General features: G+C 43.2%; 2 protein-coding genes across 4 annotated transcripts; one reads left to right on the top strand and one right to left on the bottom strand.

The window, feature by feature from the left end:
• Positions 1-560: 560 nt before the first annotated feature.
• Mak16 (MAK16 homolog) lies at positions 561-9028 on the top strand. Its single transcript, XM_075986478.1, has 10 exons — positions 561-651; positions 2953-3002; positions 3080-3189; positions 3273-3337; positions 3489-3640; positions 4695-4749; positions 6434-6508; positions 7982-8095; positions 8599-8664; positions 8834-9028. Exons 1-10 carry the CDS (start codon positions 637-639, stop codon positions 9026-9028), a joined length of 897 nt encoding a protein of 298 aa, XP_075842593.1. The 5' UTR covers positions 561-636.
• Positions 7949-19307, bottom strand: Tti2 (TELO2 interacting protein 2). Of its 3 annotated transcripts, XR_012911850.1 has the most exons (8): positions 18342-19283; positions 16522-16708; positions 15507-15599; positions 13984-14171; positions 13765-13908; positions 10922-11084; positions 9532-9696; positions 7949-8054 (listed from the first exon to the last, which is right to left on the bottom strand). XR_012911850.1 is itself a non-coding variant. In XM_075986476.1 (7 exons), the coding sequence occupies exons 1-7, from the start codon at positions 18953-18955 to the stop codon at positions 9601-9603; spliced, it is 1485 nt and encodes a 494-aa protein (XP_075842591.1). In that variant the 5' UTR covers positions 18956-19307; the 3' UTR covers positions 7949-9600. The 3 variants fall into 3 exon arrangements, 2 of the variants coding, with proteins under 2 accessions (XP_075842591.1, XP_075842592.1); XM_075986476.1 differs by having other exon boundaries at positions 7949-9696; positions 18342-19307; XM_075986477.1 differs by lacking the exon at positions 7949-8054 and having other exon boundaries at positions 9564-9696; positions 14017-14171; positions 18342-19101.
• Positions 19308-19365: the final 58 nt, after the last annotated feature.

Here is a 19365-nt window from a genome sequence, read left to right as displayed (position 1 = left end):
GGAGCCGGTTCGTGGTGGAGCACGTCTTTAATCCCATCACTCAAAAGGCAGAGGCAGGCGTTTCTCTGTGAGTTCGAGGCCAGCCTGGTCTACAAGAGCAAGTTCCAGGGCAGACTCCAAAGCTACAAAGAAACCCTGTCTCGAAAAACCAAAAAAGTCGCAGCAGGCTGGTAAAAGAGCAGACACCTTTAGTCCTTACAGGCTCGCGGCCACAGCCCGGAAGCAGGACGGCGTTAGCATCGAGTCCCCGCGCGTGCACAATGGGAGGCTCGGGAGCGCGCCTACCAATTAGAGAGGACAAATGAGACCCACTTTTTAAAGGTTTTGGGAGAGTGCACAACGTTGCCTGTCACTGAGGAAGACGCTAGAGCGCTCCTAAAACAAACCAAGCAGGACACGCGTGGCGCCGCCTTCGCCGGTAGGGTAAAGGATGCAGGCGGCGAGCACGACCAGAACTGATCGAGCGCGAGACAGCGGAAGCGCGCACGCACAGTCCACTAGGAGACGTCACTGCCTCCCACGAGATTGAGACACTCTCGCGATAGGCTATGCCGGGCTCTCCGGAAGTGACTCCCCGGAAGGAGCATGTCTGCTTTCCTTGTCCTGCCTAACGCGGCGTGCTGATCCTCCGGCACCATGCAGTCGGATGATGTGAGTTCCCTCCTATTGCTCTGGAGCCCCGGGGTTTATGCGGGCCACTTCGTTCTCTTAGGACTCAAACCCACATACTTAGATGGCCCGTTCGTCTCCTGTTTTCTCGGATTGCGAGACTTGCAGAACCCGGTTTTCAAAACTGGGTCCCCACTCGAGCCCCACTGCGGTTAAAAGGCCAGGACACCCCACCCTCCCGCCGGATCGACTCACTTAGTCCCTGGTGCCTAGCGGTAAAGGCCCTTGTGCCGTTGCCAGCTGAGTGACTTGGAAGGCAGGAGAGGTGCCAAGTTTGCTCGTCCATGAGCGTTCCTTTTCTGTATACGTATCCTGTGTTAGGCTTTTCTCTACCTTGCTCTACTGTCTGGGTCATAATTTCGGCAGTATCCCACGTTCGTCGGTTTGCAGGGGTTGTTAGCACTTATCAATTCCAGTAGGCACTGTGGTAATTACTGAGTACTTGGTTATTAATCAGTCAGACAACACTTGTGTTTTCATAAGCACTGTTGGGATGGAGAATAAACGGATGAAACGTTTGCATGGTAAACGATACCACGAAAGAGGAGTTATGAGGAAGAGTGGGGAGGAGAGACCACTGCAGAAATGGCCAGTCAGGCATTTCAATAAAAAGCAAAGAAATCGGGAACGAACCAGCCACTGAAGGAGGGTAGGAATGGTAAAGGTACAAAGATCGGAGATGGGACAGGCGGAATACAGAGGGCATCGGAGGGGCTTGTTATAGGAATCAAGATGGTGAGAGAGGGATGATGAATTTGATATCCTTGCCAGGGCGAGGTCAGGTGGAATCTTGAAGGAAACGTTTTTAGGTCGTTTTAGTGGGAACTGGGAAGAATGTTGTATTCGTTGGAGGAGTGTGGAATTAAAAGTGTCATCTCGGTGTGCTTATCATTGGGATCCTTTCACAGATGCTAAGTGGGCAGCTAGATACACAGACAAATGTGGTGCTTAGGAGAGATCTGATCCAATGCTGCTTAAAAGCCACAGTGTTAATGTATCCGCACTCACTCATTAATTTGTTTCCTACTTCCCCACCAGACACCCCTATTAAATACTCAATATACGCTTTATGCTTTGGCCCTTCTTCGTTTTTTCTTTAATTGCTTTAGAGTCTTTCTCAGTTCCTCTAGGCGGTCCATCCAAAGACTTCTTCTATGTTCTCATACACCCATATACAGCTCTTAAATTGACTGCAACTTGTTGCAGCGTCATTCATATACTTTCTCATAACTAAATACTGCACTTGAAGGCTGTACTTTTTTTCATCCACAAACATTACAGTGTTTTATGATGTCAGGGCCTGGAGATGTCAGTGCTTTTGCGTTAGCATAAAGAACACGTTAGCTAGAGAGACAGTGAAAGGGGATAAAGTTGTGAGATGTATGTCTAAGTATGTAGTACTGTGAAAGGGATGTAGTACTGTGATAAAGTTGTGGGATGTATGTCTTAAGTATGTAGTACTGTGAAAGGGGATAAAGTTGTGGGATGTATGTCTTAAGTATGTAGTACTGTAAAAGGGGATAAAGTTGTGGGATGTATGTCTTAAGTATGTAGTACTGTGAAAGGGGATAAAGTTGTGGGATGTATGTCTAAGTATGTAGTATTGTGAAAGGGGATAAAGTTGTGGGATGCATGTCTAAGTATGTAGTACTGTGAAAGAGGATAAAGTTGTGGGATGTATCTTAAGTATCTAGTACTGTGCAGCCTTTGACAGTGGATAATGAACACACGTGAAAAAGAAAAGTCACCGGGTATCTATGATGTGACTCTTTAACACTATGCACAGGTACATACTACAGATGATAGAATGTTTGTATATACTGGAAAAAAAAGTTGCCGACTATTAATTAAATTTTGTTGCTAAATAAGCTCTGTAGACCAGGCTGGCCTTTAATTTACAGAGATCCGCCTACTTCTGCTTCCCAAATGCTGGGATTAAAGTCATGTACCACCACCGCCTAGCTGTATTTAGGGCTTTAAAAAAAACAAAAACAAACCAACAAGACTATGTTACTGTGTAAAGGAAATAAGTCAGGCCTATTAAAAGAATACTTATTTTCTTTCCCTTTATATTTGGGTGCTGCAGCACTGTGCTATGACAAGATCCTCGTCTTTTTTGTTTGTATTTTGGTGGTAGTGGTGTTGGACTTAACCGAGGGCTTTGCACATGCTGGGAAGAATTCTACCAGTGAGCACCATTTGCAGCCTGGAGAACACTGTCTCTTTTTACATTAAACAGCACCTTTGGGGCCAGAGTAAATGGGTTTTCACTTTGTCTTGCAGGTTATCTGGAATACACTAGGAAACAAACAATTTTGTTCTTTCAAAATAAGGTGAGTATATTGCAGTCTAGACTAAACCATATTTAGTTGCCCCCTTGGTTGGAAACATTTTTTTCCTTGCATCCTAGAACCAAGACTCAGGGCTTCTGCAGAAATGAGTACAGTCTGACTGGGCTGTGCAATCGGTCATCTTGTCCTCTGGCAAACAGTCAGTATGCGACCATTAAAGAAGAGAAAGGTATGAAAACCACACAAGAGTTTATAAAAGGTTCTTTCTAGTTTGTCTGTAAATAGTAACATGGCTGTTTAATTTATCCTCAGGACAGTGCTACCTGTATATGAAGGTCATAGAACGAGCAGCTTTTCCCCGGCGGCTCTGGGAACGGGTAAGGCTCACTGAGAAAACTGCAGGGACCGTTGCTCAAGAGTAAGAGTGACACTTTGGCCATCTCTAGACATTGAAGCCATCTTCTGTGTGCCCTGTCATTACTAACTAATGATTTACCATCCCCCTTGTTTCCCTTTTCTGTTCCACAGGTCCGACTTAGTAAAAACTATGAGAAGGCTTTGGAACAAATAGATGAAAATTTAATTTACTGGCCTCGCTTCATTCGACACAAATGTAAGCAGAGGTTTACCAAGATTACCCAGTACCTGATTCGAATTAGAAAACTTACACTGAAGCGGCGGTAAGGGCCAAGTTCATTCCTTTATTTACGTTCAGCCTTCCCCTAGACCGTGTCACAAATAGCGCTTCCTATTAAACTCACCTGTGACTAATCCTTTATGCTATGCCAAGACAAAACTGGGATATGGATGTGCCCAGTGGCTCTGCAGGATTTTAAGGCAGAAGATGTGTGCCCTACCCACCTGAAATTTTTTCTGTGTAGGTTCCTGAGAAAAGCTGAAATGAAAGGTTTCAAAATGATGTAAAAATGTGATTATCAGAAGTATGAACTACACTCAGGGTAGAGATGACATGGAATCCACAGGACTAATAGTTCTGAAGGAGGCCAAATGGAGGCCTTTTCATTGAGATCAGCAGAGAATGTTAAAAATCATGTGAACCTTTTTCAGAAAATTCCCGTTTCTTGGTTCACTGAAGCATTAATCCTAGTGTAATGAACCTAAAGAAAATAAAAGTAACCACATTAAAACACATGTTAAAAGCCAGGCAGTGGTGGTGCACGCCTTTAATCCCAGCACTCAGGAGGCAGAGGCAGGCCGATCTCTGTGAGTTTGAGGCCAGCCTGGGCTACAAGAGCTAGTTCCAGGGCAGGCTCCAAAGCTACAGTGAAACCCTGATTTGAAAAACAAAAACCCACGTTAAAATATCTCACTTCTATAGCTGGGCATGGCAGCGCACGCCTTTAATCACTTGGGAAGCAGAGGTTGGTTGATCTCTGTGAGTTCAAGGCCAGCCTGGTTTACAGAGCTAGTTCAAATCTTCTGACCCTGTAGTACACACTGGCCTAGAACTTAATACGTAGCTTCCAACTCACAGTGATCCTTCTGCCTCAGGTCAGTGCTAAGTTACTGATGTGAATGAGCCACTACTTGGGCTCCTGGCTTTTCCTACCATTCAATTGTAGGTGTGTGTGTTCATGCTCAAATGCACATAGCAATCAAACCTAGAGCTTGTGTGTGCTGGGCAGATGTGCTGTCAAGAGAAAACCAATTCTAATTCTTTAATCTTTAGAATGAACTTGAATTTTCTAATATAATGTATTTGATTTCTGCTAGGAAGAAACTTGTTCCTTTGAGCAAGAAGGTTGAGCGGAGGGAGAAGAGAAGAGAGGTAAACACTGTTCTGATGCTTCCATAGCTTCTCTATCTCCATGTGAGAAAGGGGTTGGTGCCTGGGTTTCATCATAATGAGTCAAATTGGGGAGTGTCTCTTTAGTGACATATGACCACTTCGATATCTTCAGATTATGATTTTCACTGAAGGCTAAAAGCAGATACTCTCCATTTGGATACAATGGAAAACAGTAAAAAGGTATTTTAGATAACTCCGTATCTAAAATTCCTCAGACAGACATTTCAGAATTTAGAATTTTGACATTATCTGACTCATGCATTATCTTTAGCCGAGTTTAAACCCTGTCTGTAAGTAGCCTTATGGCTATTTTGGTTATATAACTTAGAAAATTGAAAAGTTTTGGTTATTGGTTAAAAATAAACAAAGAATGGGACACACTGCTCTGATCTCGGGTTAAGCTACTCTGAAGTAAACTGGGTTGTTTTGTTATGCATGGAGAGGACAGCGTGCTCCAGAAATTCCAGCTGTTGTCCAGAGTAGTCTCTGTCCTCCTCTCTGATATTTCTGAGTTGGGCTGAGCTTCCTCCTCAGAATCAGCTGTTCCGACAAGTTCCAGTTCTCATTCCTTCTTGGCATTTACAGTGCTCTCTCTTTCACCAAATGACATTCACTTCCTTTTGTCCTTTTAAGGAGCACCTTCAATAATATTTGGTACTTTTATTCCTACTAATCACATGGACCTTTAGATCTCTAATCTGTTGTTTCGTTGCTGTCCAAGACAGCCTCTTACTATGTGACCTAAACTGGCCCAACATGATCCTCCTTCAGCAGCCCAGGGTACTGGAATTACAGGTGTGTATCACCACACAGAGCTTAGATGATTGGAGACTGCACTGAATTCTTAATTCTCCACTAATTATACACCAGTTTTTATTCAAGTCCAGCTAGTGACTTTCCATATTCCCTAATTATCAAACAGGTGCTCTTGTAAACATTGTGGAGAAAGTTACACTTTTCCCACGTGAATTCAGAGGCCTCCTTCCCACCAAAAGTATTTTCTGACACTTTTAAAATCCACTTATATATTTATAGTGTACATAGATCACACATGCATGACATAGATGCATGTGGAAGTCAAAGGACAGCCTTGAGTGAGTCCTCAAGCTCCTCCTATTTTCTTGAGAGATCTTTAATTGACTTGAACTCTGTAGGCCAGGATCTTTCCCACAAGCTTCCAGGGGTCCACCTATCTGCCTCCTTTCTTGCAGTTGGCACAGTTAGTAGTGTGTGCCATCATGTGCCATTCTGTGTGGATCTTTGGAGTCCAAACTCAGGTCCTCATATTCACAGGTCAAACACTTTACCAACTGAACCATCTCTCCAGCCCCTCCTGACATTCTTAATGTATGTAAGCATGTATGTGTAGTTTGTCTATCGAGAACTTGTTAAAAATCCAGAATACTATTGCTGAAGTCATAGGAATTATTTTCTTTGTTATATTTATACAAATTATAGATGGGAATTTTGAATTGAAAGGTCCCAAGAGCTTTTGAGAGGGAAAGAAGAAATGTGTCTGGCTAGAGAGGCAAAAGCCTCACTAATGGAGGCAAGTAGAAAATAACTACACTACATCATACTGCTATTAAAAGCTGGTAATTATATTTGTACAGGCTAGAAAATAAGTCCTAATGGAGTAATGGATTTGTACTTTTTCTTATAGGAAAAAGCATTAATAGCTGCCCAGTTGGACAACGCCATTGAGAAGGAATTACTGGAAAGACTCAAACAAGAAACGGTGAGAAAGCTAGTAGCATTGGCAGGTGTTTTCTTAGGTAGTAGCACCATGCTAGGAAATACAGAAAATGCATTTTTAAATTTTTATTTGTTAGTTAGTTTATTTACTTATTTAGGTGGGGGTGTTTGTTTGTTTGTTTGTTTGTTTGAGACGTGGTTTCCTGGTTGTCCTGGAACTCATTTTGTAGACCAGGCTGGCCCCAAACTCACAGAGATCCACCTGCCTCTGCCTCCCAAGTGCTGGGATTAAAGGTGTGCACCACCACTGCCCATGTAATCTGTTTATTTTTTAACATCACAAATAGCTGTCCCATGGCAATTTGTGCATGGAATAAAACAAATACATGTAGACCTGTCCTGGTGAGACTTTTTTTTGCCCTTATTTCCAGTTGACACTTCCAAGCTCAACAGTTCTGTATAAAAACATAGAAGTCATAGGTTTTCCCTCCGTCCATGCATAGCCTCCAGGGACAGACCTGATTCCGGGCAGCAAAGAGCAAAAAAGAGAGATATGCAGAAAGCTGGGATTGGATGGACTGGGGTCTTGGATGAAAAACCTGAGCACCCTGGAAGCTCATCATGTTTACTATATAGAGTTGAACAGGGAGGCAGATTTTTACACACAGCTGAACAAGGGAGTAGGGTATTACATGCAGACAAGTAAGGAGGCAGGGTTTATGGTACACAGCTGGACCAAGGAGACAGGTTTAGCTAAATCTTAGTAGGGGCAGTCTCTGTAGTGGGGACTACTTCAGACCATAAATGTTGGTGGAGGCAGAGCTATAGTTTACATTTCTGTACACATTGTCAGCATGTGCACTCAAACAAGAGGACAGCTTTGCCATTCTTTCAGGGTCTTATGCTCTGGGGTCCTTGGCATAGCCGTACCATATCAGCAAACATTCACTCCAGTACCTCCCTATAGTTGATTTTGCTGTTTTGAGACTATATCTCATGATAGCATCTTTGTAGCAAAAGATGATTTTAATTTCTTGATCTTCCTATCTCCAACCTCCCACGTGGTTGGTATAGGGAGGTCACCATGCAGGTGTATATGATGTTGGAAATTGAACCTAGGAATTTATATGTGCTAAACAAGTACTCTGTCGATCAACCTCCATCCTCAGTCCCAATGGGTAGAGTGTTTACTTCTATGTGTTACTCTAGTCTTTTAAAACGTGTTATTTCCCTTTCTAAACAAAATTAGATTTGTCCCAATGCCCGTGGTTTCATAAACTAGTAGATTTGAAATGACTTGGCTTTCTTCTCCACAGAAGCTATCTATTTAATATCAACTGCTGATTGTTCAAAGTTGTAAATATACTGTACAGAGGTTGGAAAGCTATAGAAATATTGTTTATCATAGTTTTCCTTATTTAGTCCCTGATGATGAATAATATGCTTGTTGATCAGAGGAACTTTGAAAAATGTAATACTCAAAAACAGTTAAAGGTAGTCTATGTTTATTCTTCAGTATGGCGACATCTACAACTTCCCCATCCATGCCTTCGACAAGGCCCTTGAGAAACAGGAAGCAGAGAGTGACTCTGAAGATGAAGAAGAAGATGAGGAGGAGGAAGATGAAGAGGTAAGTATGGTTTGTCTTGTTTTAAAACACAGCAATCTTTAGAATAACATGTTTTCATGTAATTCAGAGGCAGCATTACTTTCCCCTTTTGTTCTTTGTCTTTGTTTTGTTTTAAAGATTTGTTACATATACAGTGTTCTGCCTGCATGTCAGAAGAGGGCACCAGATCTCATTACAGATGGCTGTGAGCCACCATGTGGTTGCTGGGACTTAAACTCAGGACCTCTGAAGAAGAGCCAGTGCTCTTAACCTCTGAGCCATTTCTCCAGTTCTCCACCCCCCTTTTGTATCATGTGATGATTAATTCTGGTTCAGCAGAGTTCAGCCAATAAACTATAGGCTTTTATATCCTTAATTTTTCTTTTTAATTTATAATTGTTAAACTTGAGAGTAATAGGTTTAGAAGACTCTGATTCACTTATTTATGAAAAGAGGTAAAACTACGTGTCTAAACTGGATCTTCATTTTTTTTTTCCTAACCTGGTAACTATGTTTTATCTTAGGATGCAGGTAAAAGAGAGTTTGTAGAAGACGATGATGTGGATGAGAGTGACCTGAGTGATTTTGAGGTGAGCTCTGTGGAATAAAGAATGTTTTGTGGCATGCTACAAAAGGGGGGAGCAGGGGGAACCTGAACACAGGAGCAGATAAACTCTTGTCTGTTCTGTACTGGCTGAGCAGGGAAAAGTCTGGAGAAATTGTGCACTTCCCTGTCTGACTTCTATCTCTACGTATTAGGATATGGATAAACTGGATGCTGGCAGTGATGAAGAACAGGATGACGACTCCTCCAGTGAAGAAGAAGAGAAGGCCCTTAAGGCCAAACACAAAGGCAAAGGACCCTTGAAAGGACCTTTGCGGAAAAAACGGGCCTATGTGGAGATAGAGTATGAGCAGGAGACAGAGCCCACAGCCAAAGCCAAAACCACATGAGTCTCCTTCATGTTTTATCCTGAAAAGTCAACACTTCCAACTGTGCTCCTTTATGCTATATTTCATAGTATTTATATTGTTAATATATATGTCACTCCAGGGAGTGAGTGGAGAAGAGAGCGCCTTACAGTGTAAAGAATATTTTTGTAACATGTGCTGTTTGTAACAGCCTGAGCCCAGGGATCTGACAGAGGAGTCCCTGGAGCTGGACTGACACTGTGTGTAAATGGTTCTAAATTACAAGTGCTAAATTTTCCCTTCCCAGTTTTGACTTAGAAATGCCAGTGTTTCTTTATCCTTTTTAGTTTTTTGAGACAGGGTTTTTCTACGTAGCCTGGGCTGTTCCGTAACTCTTTCTGTAGACCAGACTGGCCTCAAACTCAGATCCACCTCTGCCTGCTGAATGCTGGGATTAAAGGCTTGTGCCACCACCACCCAGCTTCAATTTTTTCCCCTTGTTTAGTTTCTCCTATAAACTGAAGAAAACAAAAGTTCCAACTTACAATGTTTAGTATAAAAATAGATTTTTCCATAACTCCACCCACACCCTTCCTTGCTGGTTGGTCATGGTGTCACTCAGGGACACCTGCAGAACACTGCTGCACTTTACTGATGCAGCTCACCACTGTGCTGTCTTCACAGGACAGGACGATTCTAGACAGGAGACCCTGAAACATGAAAACAAACAAGCAGTAAATTTGTAAAACCTGTTTGCCCATTGTCTTAATTCATATACATTCGAGTGTGGGCACTAAAGGAAGTACCTCTACCGGAGCAGGTGTCAGTTAAACCTGTTCCGCGAGTGTAGGTAGCCCACTGGCTTCTAAGAGCCTGCTTCATTCTAGCCAAAACAACTCAAGTGGACCTCTGGCTGGAAAACCACACAAACGCGTGTAAAGAGCAACAGTGAAATGTTTGAATAAACTGAAAAGCAAACCACACCTGAGATCTACATATTTTGGAGCATGAATTTCTTCTCATGCTCCTTTAATCTTTAGAGATTCTTATTGTAATAAAAATGGGCAATTAGTCTTTCAATTACATGTAAATAAATACATGTTATAGATTCCATAAACTGTAGTTCTGAGAATTTTGTGGGACATGAAAATGAAGAACTTCCTGTTGGTAAATTGAGTATTTGGAAATTGGGGAGCTAGCTCAGTGGGATGAGCATGAGGACCTGGGTTCAGTCCATGTTTAAAACTCACACTTGTCATCAGTGGGAGCACACACCTGTAACCTAAGTATGGGGAAGAGGAAACAGGTAGATCCCTGGGGCCTACTTGGCCCACCAACCAACCAGCCAAGCTTGCTTGAAGAATTCCGTGTCAGTGAGAGATCTGTCTTAAAAAGTGTGGACGGTGCGTGAATGGCACCCTATGTCCCATATACCTGCACTTGCACACAAGAATATGGCCAAACATCTCAAAAGGTGTCCCTCCATAGGAACACCGTGGTATCTCAATTACAGTAGTACTCCTTTGCAGCTAAGAACCTCATTTCTTTGGGCTTTGTTGGTACTGGTTTTAATTCAAAGTCTAGAGCAGAACTTTAAGGTGTCTGTCTCACTAACAGTGGGTGTCTTGTCAATCTCAGAGCACAATTGTGTAAAATCCTGGTGGCTTGTTCTATCTTGTTCTCAATGCCAGTAATATCTCATCTTTTTTGCTCTAAATGGTTTTGAATAGCATTAAAAGAATTTGGCCCTACCACCAAAAATAAATAGGGTAAGGTATCGGACAAACAGTCCAAGACTACAGAGTACAGAGGTAGGGGCCTAACACTCTATGTTCATGTCCAAACATGCTTGGGCATACAAGTAGTTAAATCACAATCACTGGGGTTACCTAGGAACGAGGCCAACTGAAACTGACTTGCAGACTCTTGCCTTACCTTCACTTGCCCCTGAGAACAATGGTCCAGAAGAATCAGGCAGTCTGTGGCTTCCTGGAGCAGGGTGCTCTTAGTGGCCTCGGATGTGAGGCTTGTATCCCTTGCTACATCGCATATCAGTTTCAGGAGAGCCTTCAGCAAGACCACAACTCTGCAGGAAATTCTGAAATCACAAAAAACAACAACAACAAAAAACTTCATATTGCAAACTGGAATGTTAAACTTGGACAAAACTTGGTCAAGATATGGGAAAACTGAAGTCAAATGATGTTTGCTTTCGCAGCACTACAAACAGGACCAAAGGCAGACTGCAGATTGTTAGCCTCAAAGTTCCTTTCTACTACACCCAGCCTGTGTACATACATTGGCTCACTTGCTCAGGAACACTTGATACCAGTTAGGAAGCAGAGACAGGTGGCTCTGAGATTTTTGAGCTGCCGGGGCTACAGCAAGACCCTGCTGTCTCAAACAAACCACCAGGAAACTGTTTCCTGCCAATGCTTTGGGCTGAGATTATCCTGCTCAAGGCCCTATAATTTTGACCTGAGATGAGACAGCCTAGTCATGTGAGTTAATGCTAGGACATCAAGGGCTGCAGGCAGTGGTATGTACTTAGACTCCCAGCACTGAGGACACGGAGGCTCTAGAACGTGAGCTTTACTACAGAGAAAAACCTTGCCTTAGAGAAATAAGGATGACTGGCAGGGCTTAAGTGTCACTATGAACTTTCAGTCATTGGCTACTCACTTGCCTAGTCTATTATTCTATTTTATTATTAATTGCTTTTCTCTAAGTCTTCATCCTTTTGATGAAATAGACACAACTATTGGCTACACGACGTTCTGACTACACCATGCCACTGTTACAGGCTTTAACGTGCTAAGTTTTATAAGCCAGACTTTAATGAAAGGTGGAAAATAACATGAACTGTGGGACACAGACACTTGCACGCACACACACAAACACACCCGATATTTCTGGATAGTACTGTAACTAGAAAACTCATTTCCATCACTTCATCTCAACTGCTCAGTGTTTCCCAGCTTGTGTCTCTAACCACTCACTGCAGTGTGCGTGTTCACCACTCCCATGCTATGCGTTTACACAGAGGTGCACATGCCCCTGCCCTCACATCCCGACATGTCTGCACTTTTCTCTTTTAATGGCCCAGTTTAGAATGAGTTTGATTCAATTTCATTTAATCCATCTCTTCGTCCTCTAAATACTTATGGACCTAATAACAGGTACCAAGTACTTCAGGAATACATTCGATGTTGTCTTCTATTCTGTAGTTTAGTGGGGGACAAAGATGACAGGTGAAGAAATGCAGTACAGTAACAAATGTGACGAAGTTTCTTGACTCCTGGTATATTTATAAGAAAGAAAATACAGGGGCTGGAGAGATGGCTCAGTGGTTAAGAGCATTGCCTGCTCTTCCAAAGGTCCTGAGTTCAATTCCCAGCAACCACATGGTGGCTCACAACCATCTGCAATGAGGTCTGGCGCCCTCTTCTGGCCTGTAGGCATACAGACAGAACATTGTATACTAAATAAATAAATAAATAAATATTTTTAAAAAAAAAAGAAAGAAAGAAAGAAAATACACTCCCAAACAGACTAAGTTGGGCTCTTGATTTTCTGGCTGCATTCCAGAATTCTGTCCATTCATGCAAGAAAGCCATTAGGTGACTAGGCAGTTCAGGTGGTCCTTTCCTCCTGACACCGTCAAGCCACATAAGGAATGCCTTCTAAATAAGCGCATCCTCAGCAACCGAGTCACTGCTCTGCGGATGTTGAACGATGCGCCCTGGAGCACTCCAAGCACACCATTCTCCCGTTAGACTGAGGACCTGTAGGAAGAACACTTAAACACGCCTATTCAAGCACTTCTCTAAGTAGCCTTTTTGGGGAGGAACAGTGATAAGGATGGAACTCTCGAACATGACAGACAAGTGCTCTACCACTTAACTACACATCAATCCTAAACAGCCTTTAGTATTTTGATATAAATTCTAATTACAATCTGGACCGACCATCTGTGTGCTGTGCTGAATGAAAATGGACCCCTTAGGCTTATATATTTGAATGCTTGGTCCCATCTGGTGGAACTGTTTTGGAAAAACTTAGGAGGTGTGGCACCAGGGGTGGGCTCTGTTTTAAAAGCCCATTCCGTTCCTAGTTGGCTCTCTCTTCCTTCATCCTTTGTGTCTCAGGATGTGAGCACTCAGCTACTGCAGCAAAGCCATACCTGCCTGTCTGCTGCCATGCTCCCTTCTGCAATGGTCAGGGACTCTAACCCGCTGAAGCTGTAAGCCCCAGATAAACTTTCTTCTATAAACTGCCTTGGTCATGGTATCTTACCAGAGAAATAGAAAACTAATACAATCTACAATGTTTCCCAACTTCCATGACCATAGAATTTTTGTTGTTTTCATGTGTGGGGTTTTGTTTTGTTTTCTGTTTTTTTGAGAAAGCTCTCTATGTAGCCCTGGCTGGCCTGAAACTCATTAAATATACTAGGCTTGCTTCAAACCTACTGCCTCTGCTTCAAATCTGCCTACCTCTGTGTCCTGAGTGCTGGAATTCAAGGGTTGTGCCACAATGCCCAGACTTAGAACTTTTAAGGAAGAGAAGTAATTTAATTGTGTCAGAACCTAGAACCATTGGCGGATGAAAGGGGTTCAAATATGAGTAATTTGAAGTAGCTGAATATCCTAGAGATGAACCAAGTGAAAAAGATTCAGATACATTGCATGTCCCGAATAGTTGATCTGGGTAAGTTCTGAACTGAAAGCTAACCTATGCACGCCCTTCCAGCACATCTGTAAGCCTGGATGCTATACCTGGGCCAAGTATACTGCATGACAAGTTTCAGGGTTTCCAGTATCTTCAACCTCGTTTCTTCTTCTGGTCCATCATAAACCTCCAGATAACCAACAATAACTTGCTGCAGCCTCTTCATGTGCCGGACAGTTAGGATCCCCAACCTAAAAACAGAAGAGGAAATGAGATGCTAACAAGTTGAACATGGTGTGTGTGACCAGAGCAGCCCAGGCACGTACTTCTTCACAAAGGCGGGAAGGTTTCTGGCGTACGTCCTGCGTAAGAGAAGGCGATGCTCTGGCTCCATGTGGGTGAGGATGAGTTGAAGTACGTCATGACAGTGTGCAGTGGCTCGAGCTGCATCTCCCTTCCAGTGCAGAGCTTTCTCTAGGACAGGGAATAAATCTAGGAGGCACAGGAGCACAGCCTAGAGAAAAGAATGAAAGGAAACCAGAGCTCATTCATTTGCATCCACAGCATTTCTGACTCTTCTAAGATCTTCATTAATCTACTGCCCCTAGGATATGTCACAGAACTCTAAAAGACATATTACTGCAAATTTTCAAACCTCCTCTCAAGAACTGTTCTTTACTAATCTGTGACGTGGAAAGAATGGCTGAGCTCAGGCCTTGCTTAACCCAGGAATCTAGATCTATTATCCCTTAGACTTAGTGATCCATGATAGTCACAGGCACTTTATATCAAACTGCCCGACAGAATCTAAGATGGCCCAAACTTCTTTATTTGAAGTCATCATGTCCAGGCATTCCCTTTTAGCACTCTGGCTTTTCTAGGTGACTGACAATTTTAAAAATCTCCTTTCTCCACCATGCTAATAAATTTTCGATCTAATATTAAGTGGATTTCCAGGACCCAAAATATTACAGGTAGAGAAAGCACAGAAAAGAAGCAGGGAGGAGCTGCTGATCACTGTGCTGTGCACCTGTCATCTGCCTTCCCAGCACTTAGCAGTCAGAGTCAGTGCAGGTTTCCGGCCAGCTAGAATCAGACCCTGATACAGAAAACGAGCAACAAGTTGAGGAGGCTCAGTGGAGAGCACTTTCTTTGTATGTATGAGGACTGGGATTCAATCCCAGCACAGAGAAAACCAAGATAGCTCTACTAATAACTTTCTATAGCTTGTTTCTTCTGTCTTCACGGTGTTCTCCCTCCTAAGAACCTACTTTTTACCCTTCATTAACATCTATCCTGTCATTCCCAGTCTCCTAAAGCCACCCTCAAACTTGCTAGTTGCCTATTGCTGCTGGTCACACATTGCACCTCTCGTAATACAGCTATTGCTGTATTGTACATACACAGGGATCGCTGTATGCAGTCATGTATTTACATAGAAGTTTCCCAAAGGGCTTCAAGCTAGAAACACTCCCTGAATCACTTATTCTTGAACCTACCACAAACACGTGACAACTATCAGTTAATGGTGTTGGCTGGAGAATGACACTGAAGTATCCACATACAAGAGGTTTCAAATCCATTTGTTGACATGGACCAGCACAGAGGAACATTTAATTTATAAAAACAGACCTACCCGCAAGTAGCGTATAGTTGACACTCATGAAGATAAAAGTCGGGCTGCTCTGCAGATGCTCAGGAGAGTGGATGCCCGCTTAACACTGAGATGCAGCAGCTTTCAGGTGCCCTCCTTTCCCCAGGGGACAACAGCTCTAAACTGCTCTGGCTTATGCAATACAACCCTTGACGCATCCTAGAACCCAGGCGGTTAGGAGTAAATCTTACACACCTGAATGAGGTGGTGCTCTGGCATGTACAAGTGGTTGAAAAGGGCGTGGTACAGGACCTGGGCTCTGTTGTACTGCAGCAAATCAGCAGCGGGCTGCAAACACACAAATTATCCGGTTAAAGCTTTCTCAAGAGTGGCAAAATGTTGCTAATTTTAAATTAGATTGGGGGGGGGGTGCCAGAGAGATGGCTCAGAGGTTAAGAGCACTGGCTGCTCTTCCAAAGATCCTGAGTTCAATTCCCGGTAACCACATGGTGGCTATAACCATCGGTATTAAAATTTGATGCCCTCTTCTGGCCTGCAAGTGTACATGCAGAGTACATAAAAAATATAAATAAATAAAATTAGAAACAAACAAAAATAAATAAATAAATTAGATATGGGTATATGCAAACTTAGTAAACCACTCTCTTCTGCATGTATTTTAGGAGCACCACAGTACAAAAGTCTCCTTCAGCAACACTCTGTACATTTTTTGAGTTCTGACTTTTTTTTTTTTTTTTTTTAGTTTTTTTCGGGACAAGGTTTCTCTGTAGTTTTGGAGCCTGTCCTGGAACTAGCTCTTATAGACCAGGCTGGCCTCAAACTCACAGAGATCTGCCTGTCTCTGTCTCCCGAGTGCTGGGATTAAAGGTGTGTGTCATCACTGCCTGGCCTGACTTTTTTTTAAACTTGAGAGGTACCAGTTAATTTCTATAAGCATGTTTTGTTTTTGCTTTTAGTTTCATTTAATATATATATTTATATAAATATATATATAAAATGAAGAATGACTTTACGTCTCTTTTAAAATTGCCATTTTATTTATTATATTATCAGTGAGATACTATTTCTACCAGATTGGGGGAGAAAGATATATATATGTGGAGAAAAAATATAAATAAGTACATTAAATGACAACATGAAGAGAAAGCTACTTGTAAGACATAAGCAGAGAAAAACAGCTGAGAAAGGAAGCGCAGCCGTGAGTAGCTCAGCCCGCCCAATCAGCACAGGCCGGAGCGAGGCTGCTCACCACGTTAATCACAATGTGATGGAGGCACTGCACACCCAGGACTTTATTCTCTGTCTGATAGTCATCTGAGATGATCAAAGACGGAGGAAGTATCTTCTCCAGGTGCTGGCTCAGCCAGGGCTGCGTGACCTGCTGCAGAGTCCAGGAGAAAACATGTTTAACAGCGGGATTATTCTTCCAGGATTCCCTGCAAGGACCACATGAAAAGCACACTAAATAAAATGACACAGTATTAGCAAAGAAACTATTTAAACTTTAACCGATTTATACATATACATTTATGCATGTATGTGTGTGTGTGTATATATATATATATATATATCTCCTATACAACTTGTTTTCTCAAATACATTTTATGATTTGAATTGAATTACTTTACATAACCTGCATTATATACATTCATCCACTGCCCAAACTCTGGGTAATCTAAGCTTATCAAATAAGCAGCAGCCATGTACGACAGCTATGTAAAAGTCCTCTAGGGTCCGTGGTCATGTTGGCGGATGATGTGCCAGGTGCTGAGAAGAGAGAGAAGAGGAAAGGTGTCTCATCATTACAGTGTCCAAGTATCAAATCAGAACACGAGCACCAACTCCTAGTTTATAAAAGGAGTCTGGACATCTGACTCAACCTCCTCAAAATAATTGCTGTGTAACAGCTATATTGCCTTGAGTTACAAATAATAAAACAAGATTCATGGACACTACCTGACCTAGTCCTAGCCAAAACAATAAAAGAACACCAAAACTGTGCAGAGTGTTGCACCTCTGTAATCTTAAGCATGAAGCAAACTGAGGCAGGAGGGTCTCTCAAGGTTGAGGCCAACGTGGAATACGTGAGGAGCTCAGAGACAGGCTATAAAGTAAGCACGTCAGAAAGAAAGAAAGAAAGAAAGAAAGAAAGAAAGAAAGAAAGAAAGAAAGAAAGAAAGAAAGAAAGACAGACAAACAGACAGACAGACAGACAGACAGACAGACAGAGAAAGAAAGAAAGAAAGAGGCGCTAGTTTCAAAGCCTTTTAGCGCCAAGTTTATTTTGTGTCAGCATCTGGTGCCAGAAGACTAGGGATCCAGCTCAGGCAGTAACGGGCTTCCTAACGCGCACAAAGCCCTGGGCTCAATCTGAGGCAGTGCACACAGCAGGCATGATGGGGCACGCCTATGGGGCACATAATTAAAAATAATAAAATCCTTTTAAAAGGGGGAAAAAAACTGCCTGGAATAGATGTGGTGACACACAAAGAAATTAGAGGCAGACCAATCTGTTGGTTCCATGTTGGCCTGGTCTATAGAAGAGTTTCGGGTCAGCCGGGGCTATATAGTGAGACTCTACCTCAAAAATGAATAAATAAAATATAAATAAACAAAATTAAAACCTGGCTGAAAACAAAACAAAAAACTAAATGTAGCAAGTCAAAATTCACAGCAAGTACTTTAGCTAATAAAATCCAATTCAGTCTACTTTATAGTTTTAAGTGGTTTTCATCATTTTATTTCTATTAGTTCTTTATTTAATAATCATCCTAATTTAATAATTAACAGTTATCAGAGTTAGAGGTCCCAATATTTAAATCCAAGCTGAAAGATTGGTGCTTAGCATAAGATACTTGATTCCATACAAATGGGACAGAATTTCCAACTTCCCAAGGCAGTCGTTCTATGCAGAAAAATGGAGTTAGAAGACTACTGTTCTAACGTGGAGTTTGCTTCTATCTAGTTGGTTACCTCGTTTCTAGCGGGACACAACCGCTCTGGCCCTTAAGAGACCGAATATGCCAACATTTCTATCTGCCTGCTAGTAGTCAAAGGTGCAGTACTCACTTATTCAAATGGGGTTTCAGAAGCCCCAAGACCGCAGCAAATCTCCCTCGGTCATCCTCATTTTCCCCGCATAAGAATCCTGCCACAGAACTGCACTCCGTAACCCGAATCAGTAAGGACAGCGCCTCATCAGCCACCTGCTGAGACCTTGTACTGGTCCAGGGCTGCTTCAGTCTGTGTGTGATGGCAAAAACATACACGGGTCCCGCCAAGTGGCGGAGGCCTGTCTTCCACGCAGGGCAGACGGGAGAACTTTTTGCAGTACTTTCCACCTTCCCCAGCAGCTTGAGAAACAGTAGCCCGACCTCGGTTGCCTTCTCGGGCACTTCGGAATGGCCATCGCCTCCCTCTGTCTTCTCCTGGGGCGGGGCTGCGAACTTCTCCAGGGCCTTCGCCACCTGTCCCAGGACCTCGGGAATCCCCCGGGTCCCACTCCCCACAAATAACTCGTCCCCATCGGCGGCCTCGATTAAAGCACTGAGGTCGTGCAGGACGGAGGGTCTGGCGTGGCCCCGGCCTGACGCCTGGCTAAGACCGTGCAGAATCTTGGAGAGGGAATTTTCGAGGGTGCGGGCAGAGCCCTCGGAGGGCGGGGAGGTGTCGTCCAGCTTCATTCCCGCTCGCTCCCGGGTGGGTTGGGTTCCCCACCGGGGACGAAGACCCAAGCGTGGAGGGCTCTGGAGTCTCAGAGGGAAGGTCGCCCCCGGGAGGGGAGTCTCCCAACGAACGGCACGGAAACCAGAGACAGACAAGTCGAGTGCAAGGGGCCTTGCTAGGGCGAGAGCCTCAAACTCCTAACACGTGGCAGAATTAATCCCTCTGAAGACCGAGCACCAAAAAAAGTAAGTTTTAAAGATAAACTACTGAGCCATGACACCTGCGAGGATCCCAGGACCTAGAACTTTCCCCGTGCAGACTCTGCACTCAGCAACTTCCGGCTCCGGGCTCATTGTCGCCGTAAAGTGCAAAAATTACTTCCGCCAGGGGAGCCGCAACGCTTCTGGTCACGACTTACAGCCGAAAA

The sequence above is a fragment of the Microtus pennsylvanicus genome, chromosome 9, assembly GCF_037038515.1.
Source record: "Microtus pennsylvanicus isolate mMicPen1 chromosome 9, mMicPen1.hap1, whole genome shotgun sequence".
Lineage (NCBI taxonomy): Eukaryota > Metazoa > Chordata > Mammalia > Rodentia > Cricetidae > Microtus > Microtus pennsylvanicus.
This window is presented reverse-complemented; position numbering and strand designations above follow the sequence as displayed.